The 19,418-nt window shown below is 46.5% G+C and overlaps 1 protein-coding gene across 2 annotated transcripts in view; it reads right to left on the bottom strand.

The window, feature by feature from the left end:
• Window positions 1-19,418, bottom strand: part of FBXW11 (F-box and WD repeat domain containing 11) — a 565,949-nt gene that overhangs the window by 273,606 nt on the left and 272,925 nt on the right. For both annotated transcript variants that reach the window (XM_082256216.1, XM_082256217.1), the window contains one exon: window positions 8,898-9,147. In XM_082256216.1, coding sequence (XP_082112342.1) covers window positions 8,898-9,147 — 250 coding nt within the window. The remainder of the gene's footprint in view (window positions 1-8,897; window positions 9,148-19,418) is intronic.

The raw sequence follows: 19,418 nt of genomic DNA, 5'->3' as shown, positions 1-19,418 counted from the left end.
AACAGGTCCAGGCCAAAAATGATTGGCCTGGACCTGATGACTGATTGGTTCTGAACCCAATCGAGTCATCGGCGGGATCGCGCGCGCCAGAGCGGCGAAGGCGAGTGACATAAATATACGTCAATTTGCCTGGCCGGGGCTGACCGCAGCAGTATATTTACTTGCGGCGGTCGGCAAGTGGTTAAGAGGGGCGATTATCACAACACATACTCTAAAGCAGAAATACACTGCATCTGAGCATCACAAACCAAAAAACACTATTTAATTCATTTTTAATATTCAAAGCAAACTCCGCCATCCATCTTCATGCTTTATTTTGTTGAGAAATCACTTTGAAAAACAACCTACTGGCATTTCTTGCCATGGCCATCTTAAGAAAAAAAGTGCGTCTGGAAAGTATTCACGGCGCTTCACTTTTTTCACATTTTGTTATGTTACAGCCTTATTGCAAAATGGATTCAATTAATTATTTTCCTCAAAGTTCTACAAAACAAAACCCCATAATGACAACATGACAAGTTTGTTTGAAATCTTTGCATCTTTGCAAATGTATTAAAAATAAAAACCCATGTACATAGCTATTTACAGTCTTTGTCATGACACTCAAAATTGAGCTCAGGTGCATCCTGTTTCCACTGATCATCCTTGAGATGTTTCTAGAACTTGGAGTTCACCTGTGGTAAATTCAGTTGGACAGGATTTGGAAAGGCACACACCTGTCTCAGGTCCCATAGTTAACAGTGCATGTCAGAGCACAAACCAAGCCATGAAGTCCAAAGAATTGTTTGTAGACCTCCGAGACAGGATTGTATCGAGGCACAGATCTGGGGAAGAGTACAGTAAAGATTTCTGCAGCATTCAAGGTCCCAATGAGCTTAGTGGCCTCCAACATCTGTAAATGGAAGTTTGGAACCACCAGGACTCTTCCTAAAGCGACCAGACTGAGCGATCGGGGGACAAGGGCTTTAGTCAGGGAGGTGATCCAAGAACCTGATGGTAACTCTGACAGAGCGCTACTAGTGTTTCTCTGTGGAGAGCGGAGAACCTTGCAGAGGAACAACCATCACTGCAGCACTCCGCCAATAGGGCCTGTGTGGTAGAGTGGCAAGACGCAAGCAACTCTTCAGAAAAAGGTACATGGCAGCCTGCCTATAGTTTGCAAAAGGGGGAGCCCAAAGGATTCTCAGACCATAAGAAACTAAATTCTCTGGTCTGATTAAACAGACTGAACTCTTTGGCCTGAATTGCAAACGTCATGTTTGGAAAAAAATAAATTTTTGTAAAATCTTACCGTAAAATTCCTTTCTCTGAGTCCTCTGGCAGTCGTCGCCCCTCATATAGTCTTCTCCAATGGGTATTGACCTCATATCCACAGGAGTAAGCTAGGCAGAAGATTTTGTTAAAAACACAAAAAACTTTACATAGACACACCTACAGGGGGCTGTCCCTCTGGTCCAATACCCCCGGCTAGCCTCATACCCAATTAAGTTTGGTAGCAAGCAGTAGATAGTCCATGAACCCCAAAAGAGGGGCGGGGGCGGTGACTGTTTGAGGACTCAAAAGGAATTTTACGGTAAGATTTTACAAAATTCCGTTTTCTCTTACGTCCTCTGACAGTCGCCGCCCACTCATACAGTCTTCACCAATGGGATGTCCCAAAGCAGTGTAGACATGAGGGGTGGGAAACGCAACCGTCTCAAGGTAACGAAACACCCAAGGTCAGATAAAAGAACCTTATCTGAACCAAAAAGGTAACCCACTGGGTAACAGGAAAGCTCAACAGGAGTGAACACCCCAGGAAGGTAAAATAACCAAGGGGGGAAAAAACCCCTACAGGAGGGGACAGGCTAAAAAAAGCCATGTCTCCCCTAAGGTACTGCCGCACCCAGAACTATGCGGCCAAAGGAAACATCTGCCGATGCCGAAACATCAAGTTTGTAAACTTTGTAAAGGTGTGCAGGGACGACTATGTCGCCGCTTTGCACATCTGGGACACCGGCGCCTGATGGCGAAAGGCCCAAAACGAACCCTCCGCTCAGAAGAGTGCGCCGTGACAGGGAAGGGCAGAACCCGATCCCCAGGAGAATAAGCCTGTACAATCGTCCGTCTGAACCAGACAGGAATGGTTGCCGCATCCGCAGCCATACCCTTCCGAGGCCCTCAGGAAGGACAAAAAAGAGAATCCAACTGTCTGAAGGATTCCGTATACGACAGGTAACCCTGATCGCCCTGACAACATCCAAGAAATGCAAGGCAAAACTTCGTAGGATGCGTAGGATTCGCACACAGCGAAAGCAAAACAATGTCCTCATGGAGATGGACACCAGACACCACCTTCGGAGAGAAGGATTGATGAGGTCGCAAGACCACCTTATTCCTATGAACCACCAGGTAGGGGAAGCGGCAAGATAGGACCGCCAACTCAGACACACTGCAAGCAGATGTGATCGTCACCAGAAAGGCAACTTTCCGTGACAGTGCTAGCAGAGGAACCTCCTGGATGTTCTCAAAGGGAAGACGTTGAAAAACGGACAGAACCAAATTCAAGTCCCAATGGATTAAGGGCAAGCCTGCCAGGTACAATAAGAAATCTTACCGGACGAGGCCCTCCTAGCTCTAAGCAAGGTAGGAGTGATCTCCGACGAGACCCCGATCTCTCAAAATCTGGCTTTTAACAGCCACGCCGACAAGACCAGCGATTGTAAAGTAGGATGGAAGAACAGCCCCTGAGACAACAGGTCGCCTCGTAAGAGGAGCCGCCAGGGAGGCTCGACAACCATTTGCATGACGTCCATGAATTAAGACCGGCGCGGCCAGTCCGGGCCCCCAGAATACCAACCTCGGTTCCGAGACCAATCTGCGAAGGAACCGTGACAACTGGATTGGGGGGAAGGCGTAAATCAGGCGAAACGGATTCCAAGGCACCACCAGCGCGTCCAAGGAGGCTGCAAGAGGATCACGCGCGCCACCCACGAGCCTTCCAACCTGGTTGTTTAGAGGAGGCGCGCCATCGCGCACACAGCATCTGAAACAGCTCCAGGTGCAAGGCCATTCCCCCTGGTCCAGGGTCTGGTGACTCCGATAGTCGGCCTGCCAGTGTTTCATACCCGGAAAGTGAACTGCCGAAAGCGCCGAGACCCGCGTCTCAGCCCAAGGCAAAATCTCGGCCACTTCCCTGGCCACTCGGGCACTCCTGGTGCCCCTTTGGTGAGAGATGTACGTCACCGCAGTGGTGTTGTCCTGAAGACGATCCCACCAATGGACCAAACAGTCTGACCGTGCTCAGTTCCAAGGCATGTATCGGTCGGGAGAATTCCTCCTCCAACCAAGTGCCCTAAGGAAACATATTTCCCAGAACGCCACCTCAGCCCGACAGGCTGGCGTCCCGTGGTGAGCACCTACCATAACGGCCGGAAGGACTTCCCTTCCGTCAGAGCTGGAGACTGGAGCCACCACAAAAGGTCCGCTCTGACCTGGTGACTCAAAGATATCCGCCTGTCCCACCTGGCTAGGATCTCCGCTTGCAGAGATCGCGTGTGGAACCGTGCAAACGGCAGCGCCTCGAAGGCTGACACCATCAAACCTAGGGACCGCATGCAGGTCCTGAGTAATGAGGATTTGTTGTCCCTGAGGGACCTGACCTCATTCAGCAGAGTCCGGAGTATGTCCTCCGGCAGGAAAAAAAAACTCTCGCAAGGACGGAGTCCAGGACCATTCCCAGATCAGGGAGACGAGCAGAGGCACCTCTGATGACCCTCGAATAAAAGGATGTGTAGAAACGCATTCTTAAGGTTGATTAAAAGCCAGGAATCTCCCGGGCTCAGAGAGGCCACCACCAATCAGAGGGATTCCATACGGAATTATTAAACCCGCACAAGCGGTCTAGAAACTTTAGGTCCAGAATCGGATGCACCTTGCCCTCCTTACAGGGCACCGCGAACAGATTCGAGTAAAAAACCCCCAAAAACCGGCCCCGATGTGACACCAGGACGATCCCCCCCTGGTCGAGGAGATCCTGAACCGCCCGTTGAAGATCGTGAAAACGATCTGGGGTCAATGAAGATTTGAGGGAAAGAATCTGTCTGCTGGGCGCGATCGAAATTCGATCTTGCACCCCGACCAAATGAGTTCCTAAACCCATCTGTCCTGAATAGCGGACGGGGCCGCTGTGCCAGAGTGGGCGGCTATAGACTTGCCCGCCCAAGGCTTCATCTGGCCACTAGAGGCCTGGAGGGATTCGCCCTTGTCATGTGCCTTAAAGGCACGAAAGGACCCCTGGTTAGGATTAAAGGAAGGGCCCGCTTACCGCAGAAAAACCTTACCCTTGGACACATGGGGCAGCAGAGTGCTTTACCCCCAGTGACCGCCTTCACCAACTCGTCCAGGGAGTCCCCAAGAAGGCGATTCCCTGCATAAGGGATGTCAGACACCGTCTTCCTGGGAGTCTGGTCGCCAACCAGCTCTACAGCCACACAAGGCGACGGATAAGCACGACAGCAGAGAAGCGTAAGGCTAAAGGGGCCTCATCCAAGGCCGCATCACACAGGCATAAAACCGCCTGAACAATTTGGTCCACCACCTCCAAAGTAGCAGGAGGGGCGGAATCAGCCACAAGGGTGCGTCTGAGCATCTCAGTCCACTCCACCACAACCTGAGAGACCATTACTGAGGCGAACACGGGCTTCAGAAAGGAACCTGCCACCACATAGGAGTGGCGGGCAAGAGATTCCACCCGCCTATCCGACGGGTCTCTAAGCACCGGATAAGCCTCCGTGGGCATCAGAGTGGCCTTGCTTAAACCTGATAACGTGTGGTCCACCTTAGGGATCACAGTCCAGTGCGAATCAGTCGGAGACGCAAAGGGACCACGGTACTGAAACCACGTAGGTACCACAAAATTTGCGCATTAAATTGCGCCATTGTACATTCACCATTACGTGAAAACTCAGCGAGACAGGGAATACCTGAGCCGCTTTCTGGGTTCTGCAGGTCCCAAAGGAGGACCGCTTACCCGGCGGGTGGGGCTCATCCCTCAAATGCAGTGTATCCACAACAGAACTATAAGCGCAGACCGACCGAGAGGACTGAGACCCGTCAGGGGGTACACTGTCCATGGCAACCATATCTAGCTCAGGATAAATAGACTGAGACAGTCTGGGTCTTTTTCTAACAGCCCGCTCAGAGGACAACAGAGCCACTTAAGACGCTAAAGTCACAAGTGCAGAAGGAAGGAAGGGAGCTTAGCGCATTCTATTCAGGCATACCTGAACCCTCCACCAGCGCTGGGGGAAACATGCTGCCCTAGGACTCCAAAGAAAAAAACCTACTTACATTTTTTTTCTGGCACTGGCCCTTTAAATCAGCGTCAGTGGCGGAACCCGCCGCAAAGAGGACCAGCATGTGCCGCTAAATACAAGGTAACATAGCTGCCAGTAAGGCATGACCCAGAAAAAACAGCATAGAAAAACTCCCCAGAAGTGTAGTTGTACAGTACCAGCTTCCAGCTCGATCCGACTGAAGAAAGAAAATGTCACGCCGCTAGAGGCCCAAACAGGAAATGACTAAGGAAAAATTGTTGCCCATGTAACTATGGGGAGGCTCCGGGAAAATGGCCGCCGAACCATACACTGCCCACATTAAAGATGGCGCCCGAAAGGGTGCGGATACACTAGGGAAAATGGCTGCTGAATGCCCACACATGAAGCCAGAACAGCATGCCCACACCAAAAATGGCGGCCCCACGTGTTTTACACCGCAGCGGCCCCCTACCGCCATGTCTGTACCCCTAAAGTGACATAAAACACTCCCGAGGGACCCCCGCAAACCCCCCACAGCGCGGCATGACCAGCATTAGCGTCCCAGCAGGGACCATGAGGGAGACACAGGGACCGCACAGACAGACATGAGGGGATCACACAGACTCTAAACAGACTGCCATCCCCATGAGAGAAGGCCCCACACACACACACACACCCCCGGGCATACAATGTATAGACAGAGGGGGTAGCATGTTATTCACCAATCCATGCGAATTCGTGGGTGCCACTCTGCGACGGTAAGCCTCCCACCCCGGGTGGTGGGGGTGCCATCAGCCAAACAGGATTCTAGCAACACGCGGCGTACCGCAGTTGAGAAAAACTTTGCGGGCTTTATCCCTGAGGACAGGGACAGGTCGTTTGCGAGGCCAGGGCGTACACATAGCCTGCTAAACGCTCGATGGCAGGCTGGGATTCTGTAAGGCTCTAGTACAACCAGTCCGATTCCCAGCTCCGCAAACGCTGTAGTCTTCAGAAGTCTGACTATCTAAGCGCAGGAACAAATAAAAAGCTATTAGTGCAAAGAAAAAAACACACTTAGCAGAAAATAAAATGTAAAAGCAGAAGAAAAGGCTGAGACTGTAGCCCCAGCACAGGGAAGCCTGCCTACTCCTATCTAGGCAAAAGACAAACTGAATTGGGAATGAGGCCAGCCGGGGGTATTGAACCAGAGGGACAGCCCCCTGTAGGTATGTCTATGTAAAATTTTGTGTTTTTAACAAAATCTTCTGCCTAGCTTACTCCTGTGTATAAGAGGTCAATACCCATTGATGAAGACTATATGAGGGGCGGCGACTGTCAGAGGACGTAAGACAAAAGCAGGCACCTCATCACCTGGCCAATACCATCCCTACAGTGAATCATAGTGGTGGCAGCATCATGCTGTGGGGATGATTTTCCACAGGAGGAAGTAGAAGACTAGTCAGGATTAAGGGCAAGATGAATGCAGCAATGTACAGAGACATCCTTGATGAAAATCTGCTCCAGAGCGCTCTGGACCTCAGACTAGGGTGAAGGTTCATTTTCCAACAGGACGACGAACCTAAACACACAGCACAAGATAAAAAAGGAGTGGCTACAGGACAACTCTGTGAATGTCCTTAAGTGCCCCAACCAGAGCCCAGACTTGAAACCGATTGAACATCTCTGGAGAGATCTGAAAATGGCTGTGCACTGACACTTCCCATTCAGCTTGATGGAGCTTGAGAGGTCCTGCAAAGAAGAATGGGAGAAACTCCCTAAAAATAGGTGTGCCAAGCTTGTAGCATCATACTCAAAAATTCTTGAGGCCGTAATTGGTGCCAAGGGGGGGATTTTTTTTGTTTTTTATTTTTAAAAATTTGCAAAGCTTTCAAAACAAACTTATTTTGTTTGGGGAAAATGGTGATCCTTCTGATTCACATCATAATATACAATAATTATGAATAAGATTAATATCAAATTTGGTTGTGTTCTCTCCATTTTGTTTAAATGAAGCTAAAATGGTCACTTGAGCTATGTAGTAAACAACTTTTATGAGTCAACAACTCAAGAGGGGATTTTCCTGGCATCTTGGAGTGCCCAATGGGTGTTTTATTTTGTGTTTGGGTGATAAAAAAAAACATATATAAAGGAGGAGGCTCTGACAGGCATGCCAGAGCACATTTTGAACAGCCTGTTATGTGTGTGCACTTTGTAATAATCCATAATTGCATTACAAATATTATTTGAAACTTTATTTCATCTAATTCTACAGGTTTCCTGCAAATTATAGCGGAGTTCCGGCCACGAAAATGTTTTTTCAATAAAAATACCCCCGGGACAGTCAGGGCTAGTACAATCCACAATAAATAGTCTCTGTACTGTCCCGGGTCGCACTTAACTTTTAGAAGAAATACTTACCTTGAAAATTTCTTCTCCAGCGCTGCCATCTCGGTTGTGGGCAGCTGAAGCCAGCGCGTCCTCTTCCGCGTCCTCTCCTGTGTCCTCTTCTCCCAGAATGCGCCTGCACCGGCCCCGCTCGTCACTTCCAGTGCAGGCACGTCATCCCTCCACAGCTTCTGGGCATGCCCAGAAGCTGTTTAGCAGGGAATGAGGCGCCGCAGCGGAAGTGATGAGCCGGGCCGGTGCAGGCGCATTGATTCCTGGGAGCGATGACGTTCAGCTTCCCAGGAATCAATGCAAAGAGGAAGCGACGGCGCGGGTCGGGGCGCAGAGGGAGGAAGTGGAAGAAAGGGGAGTATATTTTTCTTCAATAACAAGGTAAGTAAAACAAAAAAAAATCGTAACTATCCATTTCTTTTTCAGGTGACCAAAAGCAAGCGGATGGCCCAAAATCGATTATGTAGATTTTGTGTCCGGAACTCCGCTTTAAGGAACTTGTGATAATATTTATTCTCTATCATGGGGTATTGTTTGTAGAATTTTGAGGAAAATAATGAATTTAATCCATTTTGGAACACAGCTGTAACGTAATAAAATGTGAAAAAAGTAAAGCACTGTAAATACTTTCCGGATGCACTGTAGGAGCAAATGCTTCATGTAGCATTTACTCCCTGGAATTCATCTCCCCCCTAGCCCAAGGATGCATGCAGTAGAATGTGCTTAGCTGAGAAAATCCCTCCTCCCCTCCTGAAGGATCCTGGGACGCACAACATCATTTGCCTAGGCAAGTTACCAGGAAGTAACTGAAGAAATGCAAAAAAAAAAAAAGTTTAACACAAGTAAATATGATATAATTTCCTATGTATTTACTAATTGCTAGTGGCATGAGGATTAAAAATAATTAACAATGATTGGGAGAGTGAAATTCCCCTTTAAATTGTGATTATGATGGGAGAAAGCAATTTAATCTAGGTTCCTCAAAGGAGACATGAAGAGCTGGACAACAAGCGGTTCAATTCTAATCATAAGGGGTTCTTTACTCTTAAGAGATCAGGATGAGGAACTCCCTTCTACAGTTGGTAGTGTCAGCAAGGAGTACAGATAACTTCAAAAAACTTTTAGATGTGTTAGCAAAAACAACGCAGTGATATTGAAAATAGCAGTGACAAACACACACAAACCATCCTTACCAACTATATAACCAATCAACAGACTTACCTTAATTGTCCTATCACCAGAAGCAGAAACAATGTATTTATCATCAAAGTCAACTACATTTACAGCTGCGCGATGACCAACCAAGACTCGCCGTAGTGTAATATCGGTAGGAGAGGCCATATCCCATACAGCAATTGACCGGTCTTTTGAACAGGTTACCATTAAGCCATTGCAAAATCGAAGATGAAGTACTGCTTCATTATGATGAATCAGAGTATTGAGGACTTCCCCGCTATTCACATCCCAAACTCTAAAATATGACAAAAAAAAAAAAAAAAATCATAAAGATACGAACTAAAATATAAATTAAGGCAGCCATTCATTACTAATAAATTACATATCAAAAGCAGAACTCCAAATAAAACATTTTTTATTTTATTTAAACAGAATGCGGAAGAGATAAAACTTATAATCAGGATTTCAGGCTGTGAATCTCCCAGCTAGGGGGCTGTCAATTCACTTTCTGTCCTCGTTTTTGCTGTACCCCTAATGCAGAAGATAAGGCATATCTGCTGGAAGAAAAAGCAACAACTACTTGATAGAGGTTCTCATCCTTCCCTAGTTTATACAAAGCTAATAAAAAAAAATAAAAAATTAAAAAAATAATGGAGGCAGCCAGGAAATATTGTATAAACTTTCTGTAAAATAAAACATTACTGCTAAAGTCCTCTCGTTCTCATCAAAAAACAGTCCTGCCTTAAGGACTGCCAGTGTCAGTGCCCCATGATGACAGTCACGTACCGAACCTAGGTCTGTGGCTGAAGGTACTTAGCACAGAGGTGCAGGAAAACAGGCATCTGGCATTTTCAGAAATAGGACAGCAATGTTGAATGATTTTGCTGTCTTACGTCCAGGCCACTTTTTGCGATTCGGCGCTGTGAGACTTTAACTGACAATTGCGCGGTCGTGCGACACCGTCCTTTTTTCCCCCCACAAACAGAGCTTTCTTTTGGTGGTATTTGATCACCTGTGCGATTTTTACTTTTTGCGCTATAAACAAAAAAAGAGCGTTTCTTTTGAAAAAATAACAATATTTTAACTTTTTTTTATATGAAATTCCCCCCAAAAAAATGTAAAAATCTAAATTTTTTAAAATTTTTGGCCAATTTGTTTTCTGCTACCTATGTTTGGTAAAAAAAAAAAAAATCACAAAAAGCGTATTTTGATTGGTTTGTGCAAAAGTTATTGCGTTTACTAAGGGAAAGATTTCTGTCATTTTTGGTGTTTTTTTTTTTTTTTTTTAACGCGTATTGGCGGTGATCTGCCATTTTTTTTGCGGGACTGCAACATTGCGGCGGACAGATCGGACCCTTGACTGACATTGACACTTTTGGGGGGTACCAGTGACATTTCTACAGTAATCAGTGCTATAAATATGCACTGTTACTGTAAAAATGACACTGGCAGGGAAGGGGTTAACTGTATTGGAGATGGAGGGGTTAATGTATGCCTGGTGCTTACTAACGTGTGTGGGGGGGAGGTGACTGAGTGACACAAGGACAGATTGCATGTTCAGCTATGCTGAACCCTGCAATCTGACCCTGCCTGTCACTTAGGAGATCCGCCCGCTCTGTTTACACAAGTGGGCAGATCTCCAAACTCGATTCCCAGACGATCGGGGAAGAGCAGCGGCGATCGCGGCCGCTCCTCCCCTGGCCCCACTCCCACTGTGACTGAAAACAGCGGGAGCGCTGCCTACAGGGGGAGGAGTCCAGCGAAGTAGGTCTACGTCGCTGGACGGAATCGAGCCACTTTGCCGCAGTACAGTCAATGTGACTGGTCGGCAAGTGGTTAATGAACACCTGCAGTCAGATTTACCTTGCAAAACAACTGCTGTCATGAAATGCATACAAGTTCCTGTGTGTTTACTTCAGTTTTTTCTTGAGCACCTTGAGAATCCTAAGGGTCTGTTCACATACTGGTGTACCGGATCGCAGGCAGAATCGCGGCAATTCTGCCCCGATCCCGAATCATTGCAAATCGCTAGACACCTGTGCGATTCCCAAGACTTACGAAGGCACCCCTAACAATGCGCGATTTTCCCCGCGATTGTCGATGAATCACGCAGACAGAATTTACCATGATTCGGACAAAAATCACACGTCTTGTCTGGGGTGCCATTGCAAATCACGGGAATAGCACGGGTGTCCCACGATCTGAAATGATTCAGGATCCCAGGCAGAATCGCAGCGTTTCTGCTCACGATCCGATATGCCAGCATGTGAATGGAACCTAAACCTCAGGGTGCTCTTGAAGAAAATCTCCACCACTTCTCCTAGTCCCTTATCTCAAACAGCTAAAAAACAGGGTGTGGACCAAAAAAACATAGAATTCAACAACAAAACACATATTTAAGGCCCCAGGGCAATCAACACCAAAAAAGCGACCTTAACGCTGCTGCTCTACCCAAAAAGAACAAGTTATGTGACCTATGTCTGGGATGTTTTAAGCAGAGACTCCTCTAGACTACATTATGAAAAAAATGTTTACTCTAAAATCCTTTTCTCTGTTAAGAGACATAGCTTTAGGAGTAAGCAACCAAGGTAAAACGCTGCCACCTGCAGGAGAAATGGAAATTAGGCACACTGAAGGCAAGCAACCTAGAAACTATGACCCTTTCCACTTGCTTAGTTGTGGTAAGCAGTCCAAAGACGAACTGCTTACCACAACAAAGATAGCATATGGGAAGAGGGAGCTGCATCTCTCAAGGGACTCATAGAAGAGGATTTTACAGTGAGTATGAAAAGGGTATTTTTGACTTACCTGTAAAATTCCCTTCTGGAAGCAAAGTACGGGGTGACTCAATGACTGTTACATGCTGTCAACCTTTGACAAACAAAAGGTGACAGGAAGAACATGCAATGAGGCAAAAAAATATTTCTATGTTCCTTTGGGCCAATTCAATGCCACAAGGTTCACTGGAAGGCCCTCCATCTCTAACAGGCAGAGCAGTCACAGACGAAGCTTCAATGGAAGGAAGACATGGATCAATGAGAACTGATCCCATGGGAGTCACTAACCTGGTGAAAAACTCATCAAGATTGTTGTCGAACTCTTTCCACACAAGACAGAATATTTGAGCAATTCTGGTGCCACATTATGGTTGGTTTATGCCATGGCATTGTCTGACTGAATCCTAAACCATCAAAGTTAACCACTTCAGCTCCATTACCCCCTTCATGACCAGGCCATTTTTTGCCATTTAGCACTATGCTAATTTAACTGGTTATTGTGCGGTCATGCAATGCTGTACCCCAATTAAATTTATATAATTTTTTACACACAAATTGAGGTCTTTTTTGGTGGTATTTGATCACCACTGAGTTATTTTTCACAATATAAGATCTACTCACTGATTTATCATATCTTAAAGATTAAAATGGATACATACAGTGCCTTGAAAAGTATTGAAAAAGTATTTATACCCCTTGACATTTTATCAGGTTACAACCAAAAACTTAAATGTATTTTATTAGGATTTTATGTGATAGACCAACACAAAGTGGCACATAACTGAAGTGGAAAGAAAACGATAAATAGTTTTCAACATTTTTTACAAATAAATATCTTAACAGTGTAACATGTATTTGTATTTAGCCCACCTGAGTCAAAACTTTGTAGAACCACGTTTTACTTCAATTACAGCTGCAAGTCTTTTTGGGTATGTCTCTACCAGCTTTGCACATCTATTTTGATGGTCAAGGAAACATCTTTGCCCATTCTTTGCAAAATGGCTCAAGTTCTGTCAGATTGGATGGAGAGCGTCTCAACAGCAATTTTCAAGTTTTGCCACAAATTCTCAATTGAATTTAGTTCTGGACTTTGACTGGGCCATTCTAACACATGAATATGCTTTAATCTAAATCATTCCATTTTATGTCTGGCTGAATGTTTAGGGTCGTTGTCCTGCTGGAAGGTGAACCTTCGCCCCAGTCTCAAGTAGTTTGCAGACTAACAGGTTTTCTTCCAAGATTGCCCTGATTTGGCTTCATCCATCTTTCCCATCAACTCTGACTAGCTTCCCTGTCCCTGCAAATGAAAAGCATCCCCACAACATGATGCTGCCACCATGTTCCACAATGGGAATGGTGTGTTCATGGTGATGTGCAGTCCCAGTTGGCTATCTTACTGCAAATGGGACTTCTTATGGCTTTTTTTCAACAATTGCTTTCTTCATTCCACTCTTCCATAAAAGGCCAGATTTGTGGGGTGGACGACTTATAGTTGTCCTGTAGACAGATTCTCTCACCTGAGCTGTGGATCTCTGCAGCTCCTCCAGAGTTACCTTGGGCCTCTTGGCTGCTTCTCCAATTAATGCTCTACTCACACGGCCGGTGTATGACTACTTAAGGTGTTTATAGGGGTTTTTAATTTGACCAATAGGAGTATGGAAAAAAAAAAAAGTAGGGAGAGAGGGGGGAGAGACAGAAGGGAGAGAGAGGGGGGAGGGGGAGAGACAGAAGGGAGAGAGAGGGGGGAGGGGGAGAGACAGAAGGGAGAGAGAGGGGGGAGGGGGAGAGACAGAAGGGAGAGAGAGGGGGGAGGGGGAGAGACAGAAGGGAGAGAGAGGGGGGAGGGGGAGAGACAGAAGGGAGAGAGAGGGGGGAGGGGGAGAGACAGAAGGGAGAGAGAGGGGGGAGGGGGAGAGACAGAAGGGAGAGAGAGGGGGGAGGGGGAGAGACAGAAGGGAGAGAGAGAGGGGAGAGAGAGGGGAGAGAGAGGGATAGGGGGGGAGAGAGAGGGATAGGGGGGGAGAGAGAGGGATAGGGGGGGAGAGAGAGGGATAGGGGGGAGAGAGAGGGATAGGGGGGAGAGAGAGAGAGAGAGAGAGAGAGAGAGAGAGAGAGAGGGGGAGGGGGGAAGGGAGGGGGGAAGAGAGGGAGGGGAGAGGGGGCGGAGAGCATGAAAAACGGTGGCGCGTTGCGGAGCATGCGCTCTTTCTTCAGAGGGCCTGAAGAAGCGCATTCTCCGCAACGCTTTGCCATTTTTCACGTTCTCTCATCGTGACCAGGAAATTACATCACGGTCCTATGCTCTCTCCCCGTGCGTTCCACGTACTCCAGATGCTTCGATTACCACCGAGGAACCTCATATGCCGATAGAACCAGCGAGAGAACCACCATCAAGGACCCCCAGGATCGTGATAAAGAGACCCTCTCATGACACTACATGCTTTTAATAAGCTTACCATTGTAAGTTTTTTCATACATCCAATTAAATCATCTTTCTGCTGCACTTAGGTGGTGCTGCGTTTTCTCGCCCTCTTGCTTGTCTTCAGCAAACTGCTTGTGGGCTTAATTGTGCATCATCTTTGGAAAGAGGCTTCCTTCTGGGACGACAGCCATACACAACAATTTGATGCAGAGTGCGGCGTATGGTCTGAGAACTGACCGGCTGACAACCCCCCCACCCCTTTAACCTCTACAGCAATGCTGGCAGCACTCATACATCCATTTCCCAAAGACAACCTTTGGATAGGATGCTGAGCACATGCACTTCTTTGGTCAACCATGGCGAGGTTTGTTCTGAGTGGAACCTATCCTGTTAACCTGCTGTATGGTCTTGGCGACCGTGATGCAGCTCAGTTTCAGGGCCTTAGCAATCGTCTTATAGACTAGGCCACCTTTATGTCGAGCAACAATTCTTTTCTTCAGATCCTCAGAGTTCTTTGCCATGAGGTGCCATGTTGAATTTCCAGTGACCAGTAAGAGTGAGAGCGATAACACCAAATTTAACACACCTGCTCCCCATTCACACCTGAGACCTTGTAACACTAACGGGTCGCATGAAAACGGGGATAGAAAATGGCTAATTTGGGCCATTCTGAACATTCTCACTTAGGGGTGTACTCCCTTTTGTTGCCAGAGGTATAGACATTAATGGCTGTGTAAGGATTTATTTTGAAGGGACAGAAATTTACACAGTTATACAAGCTGAACGCTTACTTCTTTACAATGTAGCAAAGCGTCATTTCTTCAGTACAGCATTGCCACATGAAAATAATTACAAAAATGTGAGGGGTGTACGCACTTTTGTGAGATACTGTATATTCGAAAAAGTCTAACACTGGAGAGACAAGCGAATAGCCCTGAGCTCTAGTATGTCGATGAAAAGCCAGATTTCTGTATGTGAACAGGTTTCCTTGGCCATCAAAATCCCACAGACACTTCCCCACCCCAATAGCCTGGCATCCAAACATGATATCTTTCCAATCCAGTGAGAGAAAGGATTTCCCCCGACTCAGAGATCCACCATGTCAGGGAGATTCTGCCACTGGGGAGAAGTGCATGGGGTGGTCTAGGGATCAGCTCTGCTTGACCTACACTGTCAGAATGCAAAGTTGCAGTGACCTGGAGTAACACTGCCCATAACGCACCACTTTGAACTGGATCATAATGAGCCCTAGAACTCATGCAAAAACAAAACCAAGGGTTTCCTTCTGAATTGTAGGATTCAGGCTTAACTGTAGAGGAACAGGACCTTGCCTGTGGGGAAAATGTCAAACTGTAGGGTAGAAAATGTGGGGAAGTGTGCACAACTCCAAGGGATAGTCCTTTGAGAGGACAATGTAGACGCAGAAGTCCAGGATGACTTAACACTAGTGGTTGCCAGGCTTAAAGCTATCTCCCCAACTGAAGCAATAGGAGCACATTTTCAGTGAGATGAGGACTTGGAATCAGGTTTGGCCATCCAGGGCTTTCAGCAAAACGGGATGCTGGATTTGGTCTCAAAGTACTCAAGGGGAGTTAAGCAAATTGAACTGCTTGGAAGGAGGATACTATCAATCTCAGCAGTCGCATGCAGCTTTGTTGAGAAGACAGACATCTGGAATTTTACATGCGGAGCCATATTCTGCAGTTTTGTTCATTTTACCTGGAGTAGAAAAACCTTGGCTTGAAAGGTAAACGGTAGAAGGCCCAAGTACCTTAAGTAAAGTGATATAATCAGAGATGATTTCTTAAATTCAGGATCCATCTAACATGCTCCAAGGTCTGCAGTATGTTTTGAGACATTGGACTTTAAAGCCAATGAGTGTTGGTTCTTGCAGCAGCAGCTTAAAGAAAAAAAACATCTGACATTGCTGAAACACACGACGACATGACATGAAAAACAGAGGCTGAGGATTGATATGAAATTATTTTGTAACCTAGAGATACAAGCACCAACACCCAAGTATCAGCAGGGGTCAACCTGTGCCTTTTTTTTATGCACAGCTAGGAAGAGCAAGTTCTCATTGCTTGCCACCTTGCACATATTGTAATTAAATTAGGTCTGCAACCTCGAGCGACTTCCCTTTCCTTTGGTGTCAAACATGTTGCTCACAAAAAAAAAAAAAAAGGGTGTGTACCAGGGCTTGACAAATTTTCCTGAAATCTAGGAGCCAGCTAAAAAAGTTAGGAGCCAGTTTTTTTTTTTTTTTTTTTTTTTAAACCAACCAACCTTTATTTCCAAAAAAAATAACATACTAAATTTACACATAAAGACGACTAGAACCCCACTCTCCTCTATAGCGCAATCGGATGGAAACAGACTGTCTGTTTCCATCCGATGCCATCTGACCCGATCCATGGGATGGATAGAAAATAGATACACCACCCATCTGTTTTTGGCAGACAGGATCAGATGGCGGCAGATTACTGCTCCATAGAGGAGACTGAAGGGTCCGATCAGGTCTGCCTGAAAAACTGACAGGCAGACCTCATCAGACAGCCCGTGTGAAAGGGGCCTTCAGCTGTAGCATGGCGATGAGGAAAAAAAAAAAAATAATATTATATCATTTTTTTTTTTTTTAATAATTGAAAAAAAAAAAAAAATAGAAAAATACATTTTTTTATTTTTTTTATGATTGAAAAAAATTTTTTTTTTTTTAATAATTTAAAAAAATAAATAATAATAACCACACTCCCTGCCCACTTACCTTTTAAGCAAATGTAAGTGGACAGGGAGATGAAGCCTGCAAAAACTTCCCTCATCTCCTCTTGGGGAAGGAGATGGACAGGCAGGGGAAACGACCGTTACTGCTTGTCAAACTCCCGGCCACCACAAGAGGGCGCCAGTTCCCTGTTCTCTCACTGAAGAAAGCCGAAAAGCCGCGGCCTCAATTTTCGGACGGCGCGGAAGTCAGTGCACTCGGTGAGTGGTTGGGGGGCGCAAAAGGGAAAGGACACCTCTTGCAGTGCACCCCAGGCGCCAGGTCCCTAATTCTAGTCGCCAGTGCGACCTGGCGCCCAGGGTTTGTCGAGCCCTGCCTTAAGGTAGGTGCTACACAGTCCCCTGGACTATTTACCAACCTGAGAGATGCACCAGGGGTTAGTTCTGCAGGAAAGGCTCTGTGACCACTTGGCACTGCAGGCACCAGCTTGGAATGACAGAACTGAGACTTTTTAAAAGCCGTGCTCGACTTGTCACTACTGTTGAGAAGGCTGTTGTCAGGTGTGTTGAACATACATTCAAGTGAATGCAGATTGTGACAGGGAAACAACCATGCATGCAGGAAATAAAAAAAACTGCCTGAGCTAATAAAACAGCAGAGTGCCGGAAGAATCAGTCATTATGTGTACGCACATGGTTAGATGAATCATTAAGTTATAGACATCGGAGAAATGGTAGAAGCTTACAACAGTGGTTTGTGCAAAAACACTATCTGGCTGCAAAGTAAAGCGATACATATAGCCCAAGCAACTAAAACCAAGTCTGTTTAGAGAAAAACTGGATTTTTGACTTAGCTTAAAATCCTTTTCTCTTAAGCTCATTGACAGACGCAGACTTCTTAATATCAGTAGGGATATACTGCCCCCTACAGGAGTAGGACACTAGGCAGGAAAAAGTTCTGGCCACACCTATGGGCAGTCCCAGGGGGTATATCCTCTCTCTCCCTGCATAGGATGTCAGTTATGTAACAAAGCAGTGTCAGAGAATTCAACCCAACTCAAAATAGAGGGGCGGGTCCTGCGTCTGTCAATGAGCTTAAGAGAAAAGGATTTTACGCTAAGTCAAAAAATCGGATTTTTGTAAGATCTTACCGTAAAATCCTTTTCTCTTAGCTCATTGACAGACGTAGTCTTCTTGATTCACAAGAACTGGGACATCCAGAAGCAGTGCCACAAATGAGGGGTGGGATTGACAGAAATCAAAATCCAATCTAGAAGGCCCAACCGGTGCCAAACTAGAAGTTTTAAAGGCTCATTATAAACAAAGAATGAGACTCAAATAAAAATTCCAACGGAAAAAAACCCTCGAGGTAGACCACTGGTCTCCTCAAATGGCGGCCTGCAAAACCTTGCGGCCAAACGAGGCATCAGACGATGCCATTACATCAACTTTATAATGTTTTGTAAAGGTATGCACCGACGACCAGGTAGCCACCTTGCACACCTGGACCACTGACGCCTGATGGCGAAAGGCCCATGACGCACTAAGTGCCCGAGTGGAGTGCGCCTTAACAGGGAACGGGGGCTCCCGACCCTTAATCGAATAAGCCTGTACCACCGTCTGTCTGATCCATTTGGAAATAGTCGCGGCAGATGCAGGCAACCCCTTTTTGGGTCCATCCGGGATCACAAAAAGTGAATCCGTCTTGCGAAACGAGTCTGTCGTTTTCAAGTATACCCTGATCGCCCGGACCACATCCAAGGAGTGTAAAGCAAACTCCCGAGGATGACTGGGCTTAGGACACAGGGAAGGTAATACAATTTCTTCATTCAGATGAAATTCTGAAACCACTTTTGGTAGGAAGGATGGATTCGGACGAAGAACCACCTTATCTCTATGAACCACCAGATATGGGGAACGACAAGATAATGCGGCCAGTTCTGACACCCTGCGTGCAGAAGAGATAGCCACCAAGAAGGCCACCTTCTGGGACAACGTAGGTAGAGGAATCTCCCTAATATCTTCAAAGGGAGGTTTCTGAAGAACCGACAATACTAAATTAAGATCCCAGGGTGGTAACGGCGCGCGCACTGGCGGAGCCAGATGTCGCACCCCCTGGATGAAATTCCGCACCAAGGAATGAGTAGCCAAAGGCTTCTGAAAGAAGATAGCTAATGCTGAGACCTGACCCTTGATAGTACTCAAGGCCAGTTTCTGCTCAACCCCTTGTTGCAGGAAAGCTAATATTCGACTAACCGAATAAGACCGTGGACGGAACCCCAGAGGTTCACACCATGCAATGTAGGACTTCCATGTGCGATGATAAATCTTTCTGGAAGTCGCTTTCCTTGCTTTAACTAGAGTAGGAATAACTGAAGCTGACAATCCCTTGTCCTTCAGCACCTGGGTCTCAATAGCCAGGCCGTTAAAGCCAGCGATCGTAAAGCAGGATGGAAGATTGGTCCCTGAGACAGTAGGTCCTCCCTGAGAGGAAGTCTCCACGGGACGTCCGCCACCAGTCTGACCAAGTCGGCGTACCACGCTCGGCGAGGCCAGTCCGGAGCTACCAGGATTACTGGAATTCCTTCCTCCTCTATCCTGCGAAGAAGTCTTGGCAGTAACCCGAGAGGAGGGAAGGCATACATTAGC

The sequence above is a fragment of the Pelophylax lessonae genome, assembly GCF_965119305.1.
Source record: "Pelophylax lessonae genome assembly, chromosome: 4".
Classification (NCBI taxonomy): Eukaryota; Metazoa; Chordata; class Amphibia; order Anura; family Ranidae; genus Pelophylax; species Pelophylax lessonae.
The sequence above is the reverse complement of the archived record's forward strand: the minus strand, read 5'-3'. Positions and strand labels throughout refer to the sequence as shown.